Genomic DNA, 17417 nt, shown 5'->3' on the forward strand with positions numbered 1-17417 from the left:
TTGTACAGCTGGGAGTAGTTACAGAAGATTGACCATTGTCCATATCCCCAAAGGATTTCGGAACCAAATGGTTTCAGGGGGGGTTTTACAATGAGGATCAAGGCTGCCCCAGAGAGAGAAGCCCAAGGCATTCTGGCCTACATGCCAATCTATATCACCCTCTGGGGAGTATAGGACATCCCGACCTGATTCGTATCTAAAGCTATACAACCACACAATAACCAGCACAATAACCTACACTGACACAATTTTAATGACTTTTTTACATGATCTTTCCTTTGTCTTGTAAAAAAATAACTTGCATAATTATGCCTTATAAATTTAACCCTACCCTCAACCCATTGCAGCTCTTACTGCCCAGGGGTCCCGTCTCCATACTATTCTCTGAATAAAGGAGCACTACGACCAGACCTTGAGACTCCAAGAAATCCTTTGTTCGACTCCTCAGCTCACCAAGCCCTCATCAGTCTTGATCCTTTAGCTGGAATTATTTCACATGCCAAAGTGGTGCAACTTGGGGAGGCTTGTTCTGAACCCCTTCAAGAGTTTAAAGAGTTTTGGGTGTAATGTGTTATTGGATGCTTTCTATTGAAGAGCTGTGGAGTCTTTCTGGGAAGTTCTTGGAGTGAACAATAAAGTTATTTGCAATTTGTATCTTTCTGGGCCAGAGTTTCCTGGGAATAGTAAAGCAATGTTGGTGGAGGCAGCCTGGTCTCCATCCAGCCATGTTATGGCAGACAAGCCATGGTCTAAGGAAAGAGATCAGGAGGAAAAGGTGAGCCCAACAGCCAGGTTTTTGAGCCATGAGGCTCTGGAAGGAGAGATACTGGCTCAACCCCAGCTCTGCCATTTATAATTGTATCGCTCTGGGCAAATAATTGTGACCTCTCTTAGCTGTGGTTTCACTTAAAATGGGGATAATCATGAGACTGAAATGAGAGCCAGTGCTCAGCACAACCTGAGCCAGAGACAGAGCTCCGCACACTGCAGCTGTCATCATTATCACTGCTAGCCTTTCTTGTGTTATCTCAGTGACACTAAAGCTTCCACTCCCTGCCCCACCCCACTCAGCTAGTTCCACCAGTCTGTTTCCAGTGCCCCAGGCCCAGTCCCAGCAGACCATGGTGGCCCTTGGAGGGAGGAATCTGAAACCTATTGTCGGGCGGCCTCTGTTTCGCAAGCATTTGGGGAGTTTCTCAGGGCCATTGTGCCAAAGACAGGAGCAGACACTCCCTTCCTCTAATCCTCTCTGTAGCTTTTCTTCTCCCTGGCTGGCAGCGAATCCCTGGGTTTGTCTGGGCCCATTGCATCAGGGAGAGCTTCTCAAATACCAGCGGAGAAAACCTCCTGCAGCCAGCGTCTGTCTCCTCCCTGCCTCTTGCCCCACCACCCCGGGAGGAGAAGGAGAAACAGGAGGTGAGAGTCTGAGGGCAGGTGTGTGTGCTGCCCGAAGGTAGCCAGCCAGCGCCCAGATGAGCAACGATGAGGAGAGGATTGAGGACATTGTGTCGGTCCCAGGGGTGAGTCTGCCTTGGTGGGGCACAGATCCGGGAGGCCTTGGGGCTGGGTGTCCAGGGAGGAATTGTTGAGGGCACATTCAGGAAAAGCACAGTCGTGCTTCTCAGGCTTTCATGAAAGCCGGAACCGCCTGGGGATCTGCTTCAAATGCAGCTTTGGATTGAGCAGGTCTGGGGTGGAGCCCAGGAGTCTGCCCAGGTGACGTGGCTGCTGCCGGCCCACAGACCTGAAGGCCTGGAGGAACTCCTCTTCCAGAGGCTTCAAGAGTGTGGGCATGCTCACACGCTTTGGTTTCTAGGGGAACTTGAGTGGCTGGGCAGCCTCTGTAGGCTGCTGGCTTCCATATGACAAGAGATTTTCATATATTGAGGCATATGGGGTAACTATTCAGGTTCAAAAACTGATTTGACTTGAACTAAAGAAGCTGACTCATGGCCTATTGAACACACGTTGTACATTTGCTTTAACCATTAAATTAAAGAATACGCTCTCAAGATAAGAATGCTTACTTCCCCTCCTACGCCCTTTTGGTAACCATATTATTCCATTTCCAGACTTCAGGGTCACGTTGACCTGCTAACTTGCAACTGAATACCTCTTTGAAACTTTGATGATTATGTATTCTGGGCATATTTAATGTATATTCTTTCTTCTAAAAGTGTTTAAGACTGTAATGAAAACCATGCTTCTCCAGAATGCTTTCTTCCTTTGTGGAAACTGCCTTCCGAGACTATACTCCTCATCCCGGCTCAAGTAAAACTCACCTTATGTCTCTTATCTATAGACTGGTTCTTGGTTATTTTGCACTGACACATAACACGTTCCGCAAGATCCTGGGTTGGAAATGTAGGGTGTGTTATCTGGTCCTGGGGCGTCACGTAGTGCTAGATTTCCTGGGGTGCTGTAACTGTTCTGCAAGGGCTGGACTAGAGGTGGGGGGCCTTGCTGATAACTGTGATGCTCCCACCGATGCCGTTGTCAGATGACTGCAGGGAAAGATGTGTGTTTCAGTGGAAAACTGCATTGCTGACAGTGCACTTCCTGATTCCACAGGGCTCTGCCCTCAGCATGCCTTTGAGCTTACAATTCTGCAAGTTGTAGATAACCGATGCTAGTGCAAACTAATTGTCTATAAACATGCAAATGAACTCTGTCAGGGGAGGTTCCGCTGACGTCCCTCCCTCTCAAGAACCCACGTAGATCCATTTGCAAACTCATTTCAACATTCCTCTTCTATGAATGTGTCAGCTCTTTGGATTCTCTTTGAAATCAATTAGAACATCTGCCTAGGGCGCCAAAAGTGGGTTAAATAAAATCTATAATAAACACGTGCTTATTTGTCATTTGTACGAAAGTCATAATTTTTACCTTTTTTTTGAAAATTTCCTCTAACGCTATTAATGTGAGGTCACTAAGTACAGTCAGAAAGAGATGGGCTGTAGCATACCATCATAGAGCATTTGAGGATTTATTCCCTTTCTTTTATTAAGGCAAAATTCACATAACATAAAAATAGCCTTTTTAAAATGTACAATTCAGTGGCATATAGCCCATTCACAATGTTGCGTAACCACCAACTCTGCCTAGTTCTGAAACACTTTCATCACCCTCAAAGGAAAACCCACGCTCATTAAGCAGCTACACCCCATTCCCCTCTCCCCTCAGCCCCTGGCAACCACCAATCTGCTCTCTGTCTCTACGGACTTACCTATTCTGGATTTCTCATATAAATAGAATCATGCAATATGTGACCTTTTTGTGCCTGACTTCTTTCACTTAGCATAATGTTTTTGAGGTACACGTAGCATGTATCAGTACTTCCTTCCTTTTTACAGCTGCATAATCCATTGTGTGTACATATCACAATTTGTTTACCCATTCATCCATTGATGGACATTTGGGCTGTTTCCACCTTCTGGCTATTGTGAATAGTGTTGCCATGAAGATGAAGATGTATACATATGTGTACATATGTATATATATACACACATATATGTATATATTTGCTTGAGTACCTGTTTGTAATTCTTCTGGGCATAGATCTAGGGGTAGAATTGCTGAGTCATACAGTAATTCTATGTTTAACTTTTTGAGGAACCACCACACTGTTTTCCACAGCAGCTGCACTATTTTACATTCTCATTAGGAAGGTACAAGGGTTCCAAGTTCCCCACATCCTTGCCTACAACATGGATGAACCCTGAGGACATTAGGCTAAGTGAAATAAGTCAGTCACCAAAAGACAAATACTGTATGATTCCACTTAGATGAGGTAACTAAAGTAGTCAAATTCATAGATACAAAAAGTAGAATGGAGGTTGCCAGAGCTGAAGGGAGGGAGAAATGGGGAGTTGTTTAGTGGATAGAGAGCCTTAGTTTTGCAAGATGAGAAAGTTCTGGAGACCAGTAGAGCACAACAATGTGAATATACTTAACACTACTGAGCTATACACTTAAAAATGGTAAATTTTGGTATGTGGTTTGTTTTTTTTTTTAACCACAGCTTAAAAAAAAAGAATTGTCTACCTAAGGTAATGTGTAACCAATAGAAGCCAGTTGGGTCCCTGAGGAGTCTCGTGACTCCCTGGCTTTCAAGCTTTCTGTCCATGATTCCTGAGGGACACACCCTTTTGTGAATATGCAGTCTGATAGGCAAGGTCAAATTCTGTTCTTGGTAAGAAAACACAGAAACCTTATGATGTCTCTGAAGTTTACTCACCATGCATGTCAGAACGTAATCAACAGCCAGCCTACCGGCCTTGGAGACATCTGATAGAAACTTGGGCTGGATTCTACGACAGCAGAGCATGGAAATGGCCCATAGAGCAAGAAAGCTAACTCGGATCTGGCGTGTAATCTCCCTCCTCGTTCTACACACGTTGCAGAGGTGGGTTCTGACGGCCAGGTGGCAAGCCTGGGTAGAGTGTGGTTGGCCCCACTGGGCACTGGGCTTGGGAAGTCTTGTGTCAACCAACTGGACCTCTCTGCCCTCCTTCACCAGGAGCGCTGCCTGTGCAAAGCCAGGGCACGGCTGGATGGCTGGATCCACACAGGGACCTGTTAATTACTCCTGCCTTATCTAAACTAGGAATGGGGATGACCCAGAGCTCTGCTTCCTCCCTTCCTGCCCCTCCCTCCAATCAAGCAATCGCATACACACTGCACCTTGGTGGCAGCCTCCTTTTGTGTGCTCTGAGGCACATGCAGGCATATCTGCTATAATTTGATATGCATGTTCCTAAAGAACCCCACATTCTACCATGTGGCACATAGAAGTAACAGGGCTTAAGGGAAAAATAGGGTTGGGGCGGACCACTCAAACCCCATGCAATTTTTTAATCCGAACACAAACAAAAGCAAATGCAATCCCAATGAAAACAGCAGCCTGGGTAAATTTCCACTGACATTTGCACCCTGCAGCACAGAGGTCCATGCTTTCTCTCTCTTCTTTTTTTTTTTTTAAAAGATTGGCATCTGAGCTAACATCTGTTGCAAATCTCCCTTTTTTTTTCTCTTCTCCCCAAAGCCCCCCAGTACATAGTTGTATATTCTAGTTGTGAGTGTCTCTGGTTGTGGCATGTGGGACGCCATCTCAGCATGGCCTGATGAACGGTGCCATGTCCATGCCCGGGATCCAAGCCAGCAAAACCCCAGGCTGCAGAAGCAGAGAGCATGAATTTACCACTCAGCCACGGGGCTGGCCGCAGACGCTTTCTGCCTTAAGACAAATGTCCTTAGGCCATTTGCTTCTGGTAGAGAGCCAGTTCATCAAAATTTAAAATCTGATTTAGGCCGTAGTCTGTTGAAACAAATATATATGAAAATGTCTTCACTGACTTTGGGGTGTGTCTAGCAGTTATATAAGTGAGAACTAGGTTAGAGGAGTATTTTTCCTTCATGTTAAGCCCAGGGAGGTGGTCTGGGGTTGGTGAAGCCCTCTGCGTGGTAAGGGATCCATCTTTCACTCTGTCCTGTGTGGCCTCAACCTCATGGTCCAAGCTGTTGGTACCCACATTGCAGGCAACAGAATGGAAAAAGGGACAAAGAAGAGAGCAAGGTTCCTGGAAGCCACCACGTGACACCTTTGGGTACTTTGCATTAGACAGAACTTTGTCATATATCCGTGCCACCTGCAAGGACAATAGGGGAAACATAGTGTTTCTCTTGGGGCAGCCACAGGTCTTGCTCAAAATTCTATTACTGTCAAAGAGGAACTGATCAAAATGATTTGGAGAGGGGTAGGAGGCGCCAACACAGATTGTACAATAGAGGCCCGTGGCAAAACTTTAAAGTTCTAGAACATTCGCAGAGGAGGTTGAGACCAACTGAAGTCTTGGTATCACTGTCTGACCTCAGAACAGCCCCGGGATTCGCCAGCCTGCTTTGTGGTGCTAATTCAGCATTTTACATCCTGGTGAAATTTTCCTATGTAAACTTCTTTTTTCTTTTTTAAATTCTGAAAAGCTTGATTCTTAGATCATTTTAATTTTTTGTTTTATTACAACAGTAATACAGAAATTCTGTTATTTCTCCTCCCCTCATCCTTTTGATCACCAAGGTTTGTCAATTTTACATCCTAAATATCTCTTAAAAGTATCTACTTCTCTGATGTCTACCGCCACACCGGTCCAAGTCCCCGCTGTCTGTCACCTGTCCTATGGCAAAGAACTCTGGCTCCCTCTTCCCTTCCTCAAACTCTTGTTCCCTTGTTACCAAACGAAAGTGGGTTCACCTTCGGGCAAGTTAAAATCAGACGCTCCACCAGAAGTAGTTGTTACACAAAGTAAAGTATATTTACAGCAAATAGGAGGCCATGCAGCATCACTTCCAGAGTCCTGGCGTCCCCAAGCAGGGGCCAGCAGGGGCCTTTTATTTCGGATGGGGAATGAATATTCAAAAGGGAGAGGTGAGCAGGTGTTCGCTAGCGCAGGCTCAGCTAGAAAACATGCTTCCACATACTCTGCAGGTTATGTTGATAAGACCCAAGCTCCTCCCAGAGAGGAGATCTTAGCATTAAAAATAAGGCAAAGGTCATAGGCGTAGCTCTTGTGGTGAGGCTTGGTCCAGTTCACCATAGTTGGTGATTGCATCTCCTTAACATAACAAAAGAAAAAAATAATTTGGAGAAACAGTTAAATGCTTCGGAAACCTTCCTTGAGCCCTTCTGACCAATTAGGTCGGCAGCACCCTCACCAGTTCTCCTCTCCGCAGCCAGAGTGAGCTTTTTCTGTGTGTGTGTGAGGAAGATGGTCCCTGAGCTAACACCCATGCCGATCTTCCTCTACTTTGCATATGGGACACTGCCACAGCATGGCTTGATGAGCGATGTGTAGGTCCATGCCTGGGATCCGCACCTGCGAACCCCAGGCAGCCAAAGTGGAACGCTTGAACTTAACCACTATGCCACCAGGCCAGCCCCATAGCAGCCGGAGTGAACTTTTAAAAATGCAAATCTGATTGTTCTCCAAAACTCGTATTGCCACCTCTCTGCTCCTAGAATAAAAATCAAGTCTACAAGTGTTAAATGTAGTCTGGCCCTGCTTCCTTCCTCCTTCCCTCTTCTTCTCTGCTTTTGTGCTCTTCAGCCACACTGACCTGGTGATTTCCTGATGGCATCACACTCTCTTCTATGACAGGGCCTTGGCACATGCTGTTCCGTCTGGAAGACTCGCTCCACCAGCCCATCCCCACCCCTCTTTGCCTAGGTAAACTCTATTCCTCCTTCCTTCCCATCTCAGCTCAAGCTCACTTTTTAAAGGAAGCCTTCCCCAACCAGGACCGCCTCCCCACTGCCATCTTTAGAGCCCTCTTATAGTCACAAATTCGTCAATATGCTTATTTAACTAAATGCTGTTTCCTCAACTAGAGTCTAACCCACATGAGGCCAAGGCTATTTCATTTTTGCACCCTGTTGTACTCCGCCCCCAGTACAGCAGTAGAGTAGTAAATATAAACATAAATTTATTCTAGGATTAAAATCATCCGTAATCTCACATCCCAGAACAACTACCGCTTTCAGATTTTGATGTCTTAGACATCAAATTGTGTGCTAACATATTTACATTTTTATGTTAGTGATAACGACTTGTGAATTGAGTTCTGGAACCCCAACCTTCAAGTCAGAATCCTCGGCAAGCAAGGATTCCTCGCCAGCACTTTCCCCATCGCAAGAGGTTAGAGGGCCTAACCCATGGCCCTCTGACAAGAAAATTGGCTTTTGGGTCCTCTTCTCCTTCAGTGATGAGATCCTAGCATCATTTCCCTGTAAAGAGTCAAACCGTATGGAAGGTGGGAAGAGAAGTCAGGCAGGCCCTGCCAGCCACGGGACTGGCCAGGCAACTGCCCGCTGTCCCTTCACTTTAAAAGTGATTCTTTGGCTCTCACCAGAGGGGAGAGGTAGTTTCAAAACACGAGTATGGGATTTCTTGGAAATTCTAGTACGTGTTCCGCCACACGCCTCAGCCTGTTATCTGCAGAAGGCCTTGGGTTAATCAGTGTTGTTTATCATTGTCGTTTCAAACTCGAAGGCAAAGATAGGCTTCAATTGTCAGGTTCCCTTCCTAGTCCCACAGGACAGAGACGAGGGCGGGGAGGGGTGGGGAGGGCGAGACCCAGTGGGCGGGAATCTGAGACCCACCCCCCAGTTTTCAGCTCCCACGGGTAAAAATTAACACTTAAGTTCAGAAAAACAAAAAGACCGCCTGCAGTGGGGGAGCCAAGGTCACACACCTCAGGTCAGCCTGAGGTGGAGGGCCGGGAGGACCCCTGCCAGAGACAGTCACCGCCTCCAGTCAGTGAGCCATTCCCCCATCTGAGCCCCCAGATCCTGGGAGCCCAAAGGACCCCTGACGGGCCCGTGGCAGCCTGAGGTGCTGGGCCCGAGGCTGCCGGGTCCAGTCCAGGGGCCGGGAAGGATACAGAGGACAAGGGTAGTAGGGACAGTCCCGGAGCCCTTGGGTCCATTCTCGACTGTTCCAGGCTCCCACATCCCACACCCTCCCCCCCCCTCCCCCGCCCCGGGATCCCCAGGGACCCTCAGAGCTACAGGCCTCAGCCAGGCCTAATGGTGGCCCGAGGTGAGGGGCTGGGGGCTGCTCCGCCCGCTACGAGGGTCGGGGTCCTGGGCCAGACGGAGGACTCGGGCAGGGGCCTAGGAGGACCCGGGCACGGACAGCGCCGGAGCTGGCTGGCAGCGCACGCCGCGGAGGCTGACCCAGGGCTGCCCTGCGGCCGGCATCATGGCCACCTCCCTGCCCGCGCCCGGCAGCATGGCGGCCGCCCCACTGCGCCCTCTCCTTCTCGTGCTCCTCTCCCTCCGCCACTGAGGCGCTGGTGACGCCACGGCTATGCCTGCGATGCCCTGGGACTCCCAGGAGCCAGGTACTGCGGCCCTCACCTCCCCAGACAGTCTCGTCCGGGCCTGTGGGCCTGGACCGCTGTCTCCTCCCCTGGGGGAAGTCGAGGCAGGGGTGGGGATTGTCTGCGTCCGCCATCGCCGGTCAGTTTTCAGCTCCCCACCGGCCCAGGGGCACACGGGGCGTGAGGTGGAGGATCTGGGCCAAGCAGGGGATTTCCTCTGCGCTGGACAATGACTAACGATTGCCGACTTTTGACATTTCTTTTTGATTGTGCAGTCTGAACCTACCCCTTCACTCAATAGTCGTTCCCCGTACCCCCAACCCCCTCCCCAACTAAAGTGCATTTTCTTTGGAGAATTTTTCAAAACTCTGAAATAACTGGAAACCTCTGGTCTTGCCAAACCTTACTTGGAAATCATTGTATTAGGGCTGTGGCACAGAAGGAAAAGGACAGTAAATGAAGTTGGTGAAAGGAAATGGTCAGTCCTCCTTGGTGAATGGGGACATAGGGACCTCCCCAACACACATCCACACACACACCCACACACATACACCCCTCCCCCCCCCACACACACACGGGCTGTTACACTGTTGCCCTCCTCACAGTCTCCCACACAGGGGAACCTGGACACAATTCCCTAGTTTGTTGCTGATGCCAGGAACAGTGCCTGACACATAGTGGGCTCCCAGTTAACTGTTAATTTGAAAGTGAATGAGGAGAAGGAATGACTGAATTAACTGGATTTGTGCCCAGCAAATAAAGCACGGAATATGTCCTGTGAAGATGAAAGCCCGCAGGCCTGTGGGACTTTGCTCTGGATTTTGGCCACTTGCCCTGGTATGCCCCATGGTAGCTGAACACGTGCGGAGCACAGGGGGCTGGCAGTGGCCTGGCCGGGCGTGGAGGTCCCAGACCAGCAGCTGTGACTCATTTTCCCTGCCCTGCAGATAAAGGGCTTTGAAGTATTTACTGCCTCTGCATAGTGATGAATACACAGAAAGTAACATCTCTAGGCCACTCTGAGTTCCTTAAAAAGGAAAAGAAGAAACTTTCCAAGAAAGTGTTGCGTGGGCATCTTGGCAAAAGCTGACTCTCCAGTAGCAAGACTTGGCTGCCGGCTCCCTACCAGGGACCGCTTCTGAGAAGCCTCTAGTGACTTTGTCTCTTGCCCCCATATTACCTGGTATGGTGTAGGGTCTGTGGCAGCTGTTGCTTTCCATGTGTTGGTGACAGAAATAACCCTTCCGGTCACTCACTATTAGCCTGACTAATGGTGGCTTTCACAGTGAGGAAATATTGCAGACTGTCCCAATCAGGAAGGCACTGTGCCTACAGCCCCAGGGGGCGGCCACTTGCTAAACTAAACCCCAGACATCTAATTTAGAAGAAGTGAAAGGAAGACAAACCTCTGGGTTCCTGAAAGGGTTATTCTGCCTTAGACTAGCCATAAAAATGCTATTGGCTGTTACTTGGCGCGACCAAAGTGCAGCCAGAATGTCTTCTCTCTCCATTCAGTGCATTTGTTATTTTGGCTGAGAGGAGGTAAGCTGCACTCTGCACTTGCAGAGCAGAGATGGAGCAGCAGGATCCGATTAAGAAGGAAGGGGTAAGTGTGCTGTTCAGGGACAGAGCACGGAGCAGCCCGCTGCCTGGGCCTGTTCAGCACGGCTGGGGGATGTTCTCGGGAGCTCTGTGCTGGGGAGGACCTTCGGGGGTACCTGCCCCTCAGAGTTCACCCAGGAGCTGGACTTTCACAGGGACTAGAGAGAGAAGAGATTTAGAGATATTTCGATTAATCTTTTCAGCAAGTAACATAGCTAAGCCATGAAAAGAAGATAGATAGACGCAGAGATGTTGCGAGATTTGGATTAAGCTCAAATCTGTAGCAGAGATTCTCTGCTTTTAGATAGTGAGACTTCCTTTTACTGACAGACGATTTTTCTGCACCTGCCCCCCATATAATGATGGTTGTACTTTTAGAATTCCTCAGTCGAGGAAAATGCGTAATGACGGAAAGATAATTTATTGATACTTTTAAGAAGTTTGCATTTTATTCACCACAACAGCATCTGCTGATATTTATCGGGGGAGAGGTACATATTTGTGCAAATTATTATTTACTCAGTCATGGATGTGAGGCCTTGCCACAGGGAGGTCAAGAACATGCTCTGTAGCTCATAGGTCAAGAATGGGTTTGGGAGGTGGAAATACCTGGGATTCATCCCTGCTTCTTCCTATTCTAGCTGTGGGAACTTGGCCAAGTTATTTAACTGCTCTGTGCCTCAGTTTTCTTGTCTCTGAAATGGAAATAATAAACATGCCACCTCATGGGGCTGCTGGAACAATTAAATGAGAGAATGTTTGTAAATTACTTGGCACATAGTGAATCCCGCATAAATGTTATTATTTGTTGATCATCCTTTAGAGCAGGGCACTACTGACATTTGGGACTGGATAATTCTTCGCTTTGCAGGGCTGGCCTGTGTGTTGTAGGCTGTTGAGCAGCATCTCTGGTCTCTCCTCACTGGATGCCAGTACCATCCTTGCCCCAGTGAGAATCTCTGCTTTAGAGATTACTGAGTACCTTCACATGGATTATCGTGTTGGACTTTCACAAAACCTAGGAGAGTGTTAGGCGAGTCAGATGTTGGCCCCTCTGTCTTATAGAAAAGGAACTGTAAGCTAACGAGAACTTCGGGGTTTGGGAGTCAAGGGAGGCCCCTCTTCAAAGAGAAATCCACCCCCTAGCTGTGCCCCCGAGGTGTGGCTGTGGAAGAATGGAAATGTCCCTGAGTGGTGCTCCCTGAAAATGAGTGATACGTTTTGAAACGAAATGATTAAAATGGTCACAGATCATAGCTACCTGCCCCCTCCATTCTCCCTCCAGGTGCCAGGTGGGGTGATGGCTTCCCCCTCCTGGCCACCTGAGGGCAGACCTGCCCCTTTGGGTGAAAGCCAGGGCATGTGCTGGGCTTCCTACAAAACTCTTCAGTGGTGACTGCTTATAAAAATCTGGGAAATCATTAAATGAAGCTGGGGGGGCGGGGGGTTAGAAGCCAAGGAGAAGTGAAGAGGCCGGCAAAGGCTGCAGAGAGTGAGGGCCAGGCTGCAGGGGCTGCGTGGGCTGGTGAGGAGGGCGCCGGCTGGCCGGGAGGGCCTGGTCTCTGTCCCCTGATGGCTGTGTGACCTCTACCTCACTGGCGTTTGCTTTCCTCATACGTAAAGAGAAAAGACCAGAATCTTTCTGATGTACATCAAAGACTTTCTGCCAGGAAAAAGGACTCTTAGCCTGAGAGAAAAAAATAAAATAGATTAAGGGAAAAAAATGGCAAAGTGCTTTGGAAAATGAAAGCACCTACTTTTTTGTGGAGTGCCTCTGCCACCAATTCGTTGGTGTCGTGGAGCAAGTAACTTCCCCTCTGAGTCCTTCTTATTAATAATTAATAATGATAGCAACCCCGTGTGTAACACTTACTCCAGGCCAGGTGTGGTTCTAAGTGTTTTTCATATGTACGAACTCACTCATTCCTCACGTCACTCCTGTTACCGAACCAGGTTCGTTACGTCTGTCACACAAACAAATCTCAAATCCGCCTTCCTGAAAAATGGGGACTAGGGATGTGTATGGGATAAGGGGGCGGTGGTCTGAAGTTTGAAGATAGATAATTGGAGGCAAGGAGTCGTCAGGTAATTGATCTGCGCAAGCGTAGTCAAGCTTCGTGGCTCTTCGTAGGACGGTGTTCACAAAATGGTAGTGTTGGCGTAATCCGAGGATGGAGTTTTTGGCTCCCTGACATCAGGAGGTCACCCAGTGGATGAGTCAGTGGTCTTAACTGGCCTGAACTGGACAAGGAGTAGACTCTCGGTTCCTGAAAAACTTACACACCCGTTACCATGGTGACCCAAGCGTCAGAAATGTTATCTATGAGGAACCTAGTGGGAGTCAGACAATACCTTGCCTATCTACGTGGTTTTAAAAATAAGCAGCACAGCTAACAATGGGCAGGCGAACAAGCAAAGGCCACAATTAATAACTGCCAAAAAAATCTTTAGTTACTAGCTACCTAATCATTAATGACTAATTGACCACTGGTTTCAATCCTATGAGGAAGGTAGTATAGTTGTCCCCATTTTACGGATGAAGGAACAGAGACAGAGAAGCTCAGTAACTGGACCAAGGCCACACAGCCAGCAGCAGGAGAGCTGGCTTCGATCCTGTGCCCTCGGGCTGCAGGGGCTGTGCTCTGAACCCCACAGCAACGAGACAGGGCACCCCCAGCTCTAAAATGTGGTGATGTTGATCTCTCTCTCCCCTCACCTCTTAAACCTGTGTCTGCTGGTGAAACTTTGGGTTCCACGGTGTGATAAAAACTTGGGGTTCACAGTGTGACTTCAAGTGCTAATAATTTATAAGAACTCCAGAGATATTTGCATTCTGCCTAGAGATTCCTGACAAAGAAAAACCTTATCAGCAAAGTGTCTCTCTGACGGTGGAAATGGAATATGGAGACGAATTCCTCAGGGAGATGGTGAGGGCAGGGCTTCCTTCCCAGTGTCCTTGAATCACACTGCCAGAGGGCCCGCCCTGAAGGTGGTCAGTTTACTAAAGTCTCAAATGTTCTCAGTATTATGAAAAACAGGAAGCCGGTTGACTGTGGGCTTGAGGGATGCTGTTCCTGGTTTCTCTCAAGGGAGAGTCGTGGCTCGCCTTGGCCTCTGAGGAGAGCCCCCTCCCATTCATGTCTCCAGGCCACTGGGCCACTTGTCATTTTAGCAGGCGGGTTAGAGACCTTACATCCTCTTTGGCCTCTTCCTCTCCCTCATGCCCTAATTCAGCCTGGTACCAAATTCCCTTTTTTCCCCCTTCCTGGAAAGTAAAAAAAAAAAAGGGAAAGAAAGGAGAAAAAGAAAGCTTAAGCCTGGCTTTCTTTCATATGCCTTTTTTTCTTTCCTCTTCTTCTCCCCAAAGCCCCCTGTACATAGTTGTATATTCTAGTTGTGAGTACCTCTGGTTGTGCCACGTGGGCCGCCGCCTCAGCACGGCCTGATGAGCAGTGCCATGTCCACGCCCAGGATCCAAACCAGCAAAACCCTGAGCCGCTGAAGCGGAGCGCGCGAACTTAAGCACTCGGCCGTGGGGCCGGCCCCATACATGCCGTTTTAAATATACATTCATGTGTCGCTTAACAGTGGCCATATGTTCTGAGAGCTGTGTCATTAGTTGATATTGTTGTGTGAACATCAGAGAGCGTACTTACCCAAACCTAGTATGGCCCACTGCACCCTGGGCTATATGGTGCTAATCTTGCGGGACCGCTGTTATATGCGGGATTCGCTGTTGACAGAAACGCCATTCTGTGTTGTGTGACTGTAGTATCTTTATGGAGAATATAACTCACATGCCATACCGTTCACCATTTAAACTATGCAATTCAATGTATATTCACAGAGTTGTGCAGCCATCACCACAATCAATTTTAGAACATTTTTATCACCCCTGAAAGAAACCCATACCCACTGGCAGTCACTCTGAATTTCCTCCCATCCCCTCCTCTTCTCCTCCAGCCCTAGGCAACCACTAATTTATCTTCTGTCTCCATGGATTTGCCTGTTCTGGACATTCCACATTGATGGAACCAGACAATAGGTGGTCTCCGGTGACTGGCTTCTTTCACTTAGCATGTTTTCAAGGCTCGTCACATTGTAGCTGATATCAGGGTTTCATTCCTTTTTATGAGCAAATAATATTCCATCATATGAATAGTCCGCATTTTGTTTATCCACTCATGAGTTGACGGACGTTTGGGTTGTTTCCACTTTTTGGCTATTATGACTAATGGTGCTGTGAACATTTGTGGTAAAGTTTGTGTGAACATATGTTTTCATTTCTCTTGGATATGTACCTAGGGGTGGGATTGCTGAGTCATATGGGTTAACTTTGTGTGGAGTTTCCAGACTGTGAGAGGGTTCCAATTTTCTCCATGTCCTTGTCAACACTTATTATTACCTGTCTTGTTGATTTTAACCATCCTAGTAAGAAGTGCTATCTCATTGTGGGTTTGATTTGAATTTTCCTATGGGGTACCAAGTCCTTTGATTTTAGTTTCTAAATGGTCTTCAAAGCTGACACTTCTTGCCCCTGCCACAGCCACCACCCTTACCCAAGTCCCTATCCTCTCTCTGCCACTTTCCTGACTCCCCGTTTTAACCACTTCTGTGGTTTTTCTTCTTAGAACATGTGACAGTTATAGTTTAATTATTAAATTATCATGTAGTTTTTTAAATGTCTGTCTTCTCCATTGGACCGTAATCCTCTTGAGAGTAGCTGTTTTGCTCACCAGACCGCAGCTAGAACATATAGTCAGCTGTCAATGAATATTTAATGAGTGAAGGCATTTGGACCAGCAAGATCAGTGAGAACCTACTCAGAATGTCTCTGCTATTTTCCCAGAGGGTAAGCTATGATTCCTATGGGTCCATAGAATGTGCCTGTGCCTTGAATTCGAGGAGGAAGCCGGAGAATAGAAGTTGAATTTGTGTGCTCTATGATTAGAGATTCTATTGAGGTCTTTCTGATCACTTTTGCTGGGACCCCACCATCCCATCCTGCCATGGTGCCTGGCAGGATGCCCCCCAGTCTGGGTTACCAGCCAGCTCCCCAGCTGAGCTTTGCTAAGGACTTCAAACCTTAGGACCCATCACAGCAGAGAGTGGTCAGGAGTTCCACCTGGCAGTGTGCATGAAGCCTGTTGCATTTGTAGTTAATTGTTTACGGGGAAGAGAATTAGAAGAGGAGAAATTTTTATCGTCATTTTCTTCTTTTCTTTCCTTCCTCCCTCCCTGCCTCCTTTCCTTCCTTCCTTCCTTCTTTCCACAAAATCAATTAATAGACTGCTGTAGGGGAGGGATCTTTGTTTTGTTCTCCACCATGTTCCCAGCACCTAGAACAATGCCTGGCTCACAGTGGGTGCTCAGTATATTGAATGAATGAGTGAAGGAATGAGTCCTCAGAGCACTTCAGGAGGGAGGGGAGCTCAGTCTGCCATGCCCTGCATCTCGGGGGGAGGGGCGGGGTGCCTGCTTGTGCACCCCTCGCATTTAGAAAATACAGGGCTGTGCAGTAACAGGCCTGGAACCCGCTTTCCTTCCTGGGCACTGTCACCCACTCCCACCACTTTTGTCACCCACTCCCCTCGCTGGCCCCAGAGGATGGTGGGAGCTGGGGAGAGATTGGAAACCAGGGCCTCCTCCTCCCTGAGAGGCTGCCTGCTCTGCGGCTGTTATCTTCCTCACCAGAAACTTCCTACTGAACTAACCGCTTGCTAACTCATTTGGTGCAGGGAGAAGAAGGGCGAAGTCCCACTTGTGGTTTTGCTCTGACCAGGGCTCCTTGCAGGTCCTGCTCCTGCTCTGCGGAGGTTAACTGGCTCGCCTGTCCGCTCAGGGGCACCGCGACAAGGCAGGAGTGACTGTTGTTTCTGGGCCTGTCCTGCCCCTCACTTATCTCTCAAGAGGTCCTCTTTAGATTAGGAGGGATGCTGCCCAGAGGAAGACATGAGGACCTCGGCTTGCCACTGGAGGGGCACGTGTCCCGTGTCACGGGGACCTCCATCGGAGTACCTGAATGAAGGGGCTTCAGCGGAGGGTTCAGAGCCGTGTCCAGGCCTCACCCGCAGGGGATTCACCTCTTGGCCCGACGCTTTCCTAATTAATCCTTGCAACAGCTCCGAGGGAGTACTAATATCCTCATTTTAAAGATGAGGAAGCTGAAGGTTGTAAAAATTAAGGTAAAAAGTGGCAGCGGCAAATTCAAAATGAGATCTGTAGATTCTAAGAGCAAACCTCTTTCCACTTTATTTTTCTCCTGCTTGTCATTACTTTACTGATGAATTCCCTCTTATCATTTAAGCTTGTCTTAAACGACTATTTACTTTCCTCTTGTGTCAAAAGGGGATATTATCATAGGGTGTGTCTGTTCAAGAGTCCCCAGAAATCTATGTTCAAATATTTTTTTCACTGTGCCTTGCCTGTTACAGCAAAAGTCCAGGGGCTAAAGGAAATTAATCAATGACCCTAAACAATTAAAAATTTTTGCTTTTTTTTTCCTCTTCCATTTTTAGGGGCTTTTGTGTTTAAGATGGTGCTTGAGCACATTTGCTACAGTTGGCAAATGCAGCCCTGTGGCAGGAATGTCAGGGAAGCCGTGCGGACGGTAGATGGAATGTTGGAGTAGGTGACCCTCAGTTTCCTTCCGACCCAGTGGTTCCCAACCAGGGGCAATGCCCCACCCACCTGGGGGACATTTAGCAATGTCTGGAGACATTTGGGTTGTCACAGATGGGAGGAGGGTTGATCCTACAGGACAGTCCCCCCCCCTCCACCCCCCATAACAAACAATTATCCGGCCCTAAGTGCTACAGTTGAGAAAACCTGTTCTCATGCCAGGTGGGGAGAGGGGAGGTTTCAAGCTAGGGAGCGGCTGCGGATCTTCAGATTGTATTACGCCTTTCTACAAGACTTTGCAGTAAATCGGGAGTTCC

At 48.1% G+C, this 17417-nt stretch overlaps 1 protein-coding gene across 4 annotated transcripts in view; it reads left to right on the forward strand.

Annotated features, from left to right (window-relative positions):
* Positions 1 to 1198: 1198 nt before the first annotated feature.
* Positions 1199 to 17417, forward strand: part of SLC2A5 (solute carrier family 2 member 5) — a 31264-nt gene continuing 15045 nt past the window's right edge. Inside the window, exon 1 of one of the 4 annotated variants that reach the window (XM_008509156.2) lies at positions 1199 to 1520. In XM_008509156.2, coding sequence (XP_008507378.1) covers positions 1473 to 1520 — 48 coding nt within the window. In that variant the 5' untranslated portion in view covers positions 1199 to 1472. Of the gene's footprint in view, positions 1521 to 10004; positions 10484 to 17417 lie in introns of those variants that run through there. The other 3 variants (XM_008509159.2, XM_008509157.2, XM_070610909.1) reach the window with 3 other exon arrangements.

Source organism: Equus przewalskii, chromosome 2 (assembly GCF_037783145.1).
Source record: "Equus przewalskii isolate Varuska chromosome 2, EquPr2, whole genome shotgun sequence".
Lineage (NCBI taxonomy): Eukaryota > Metazoa > Chordata > Mammalia > Perissodactyla > Equidae > Equus > Equus przewalskii.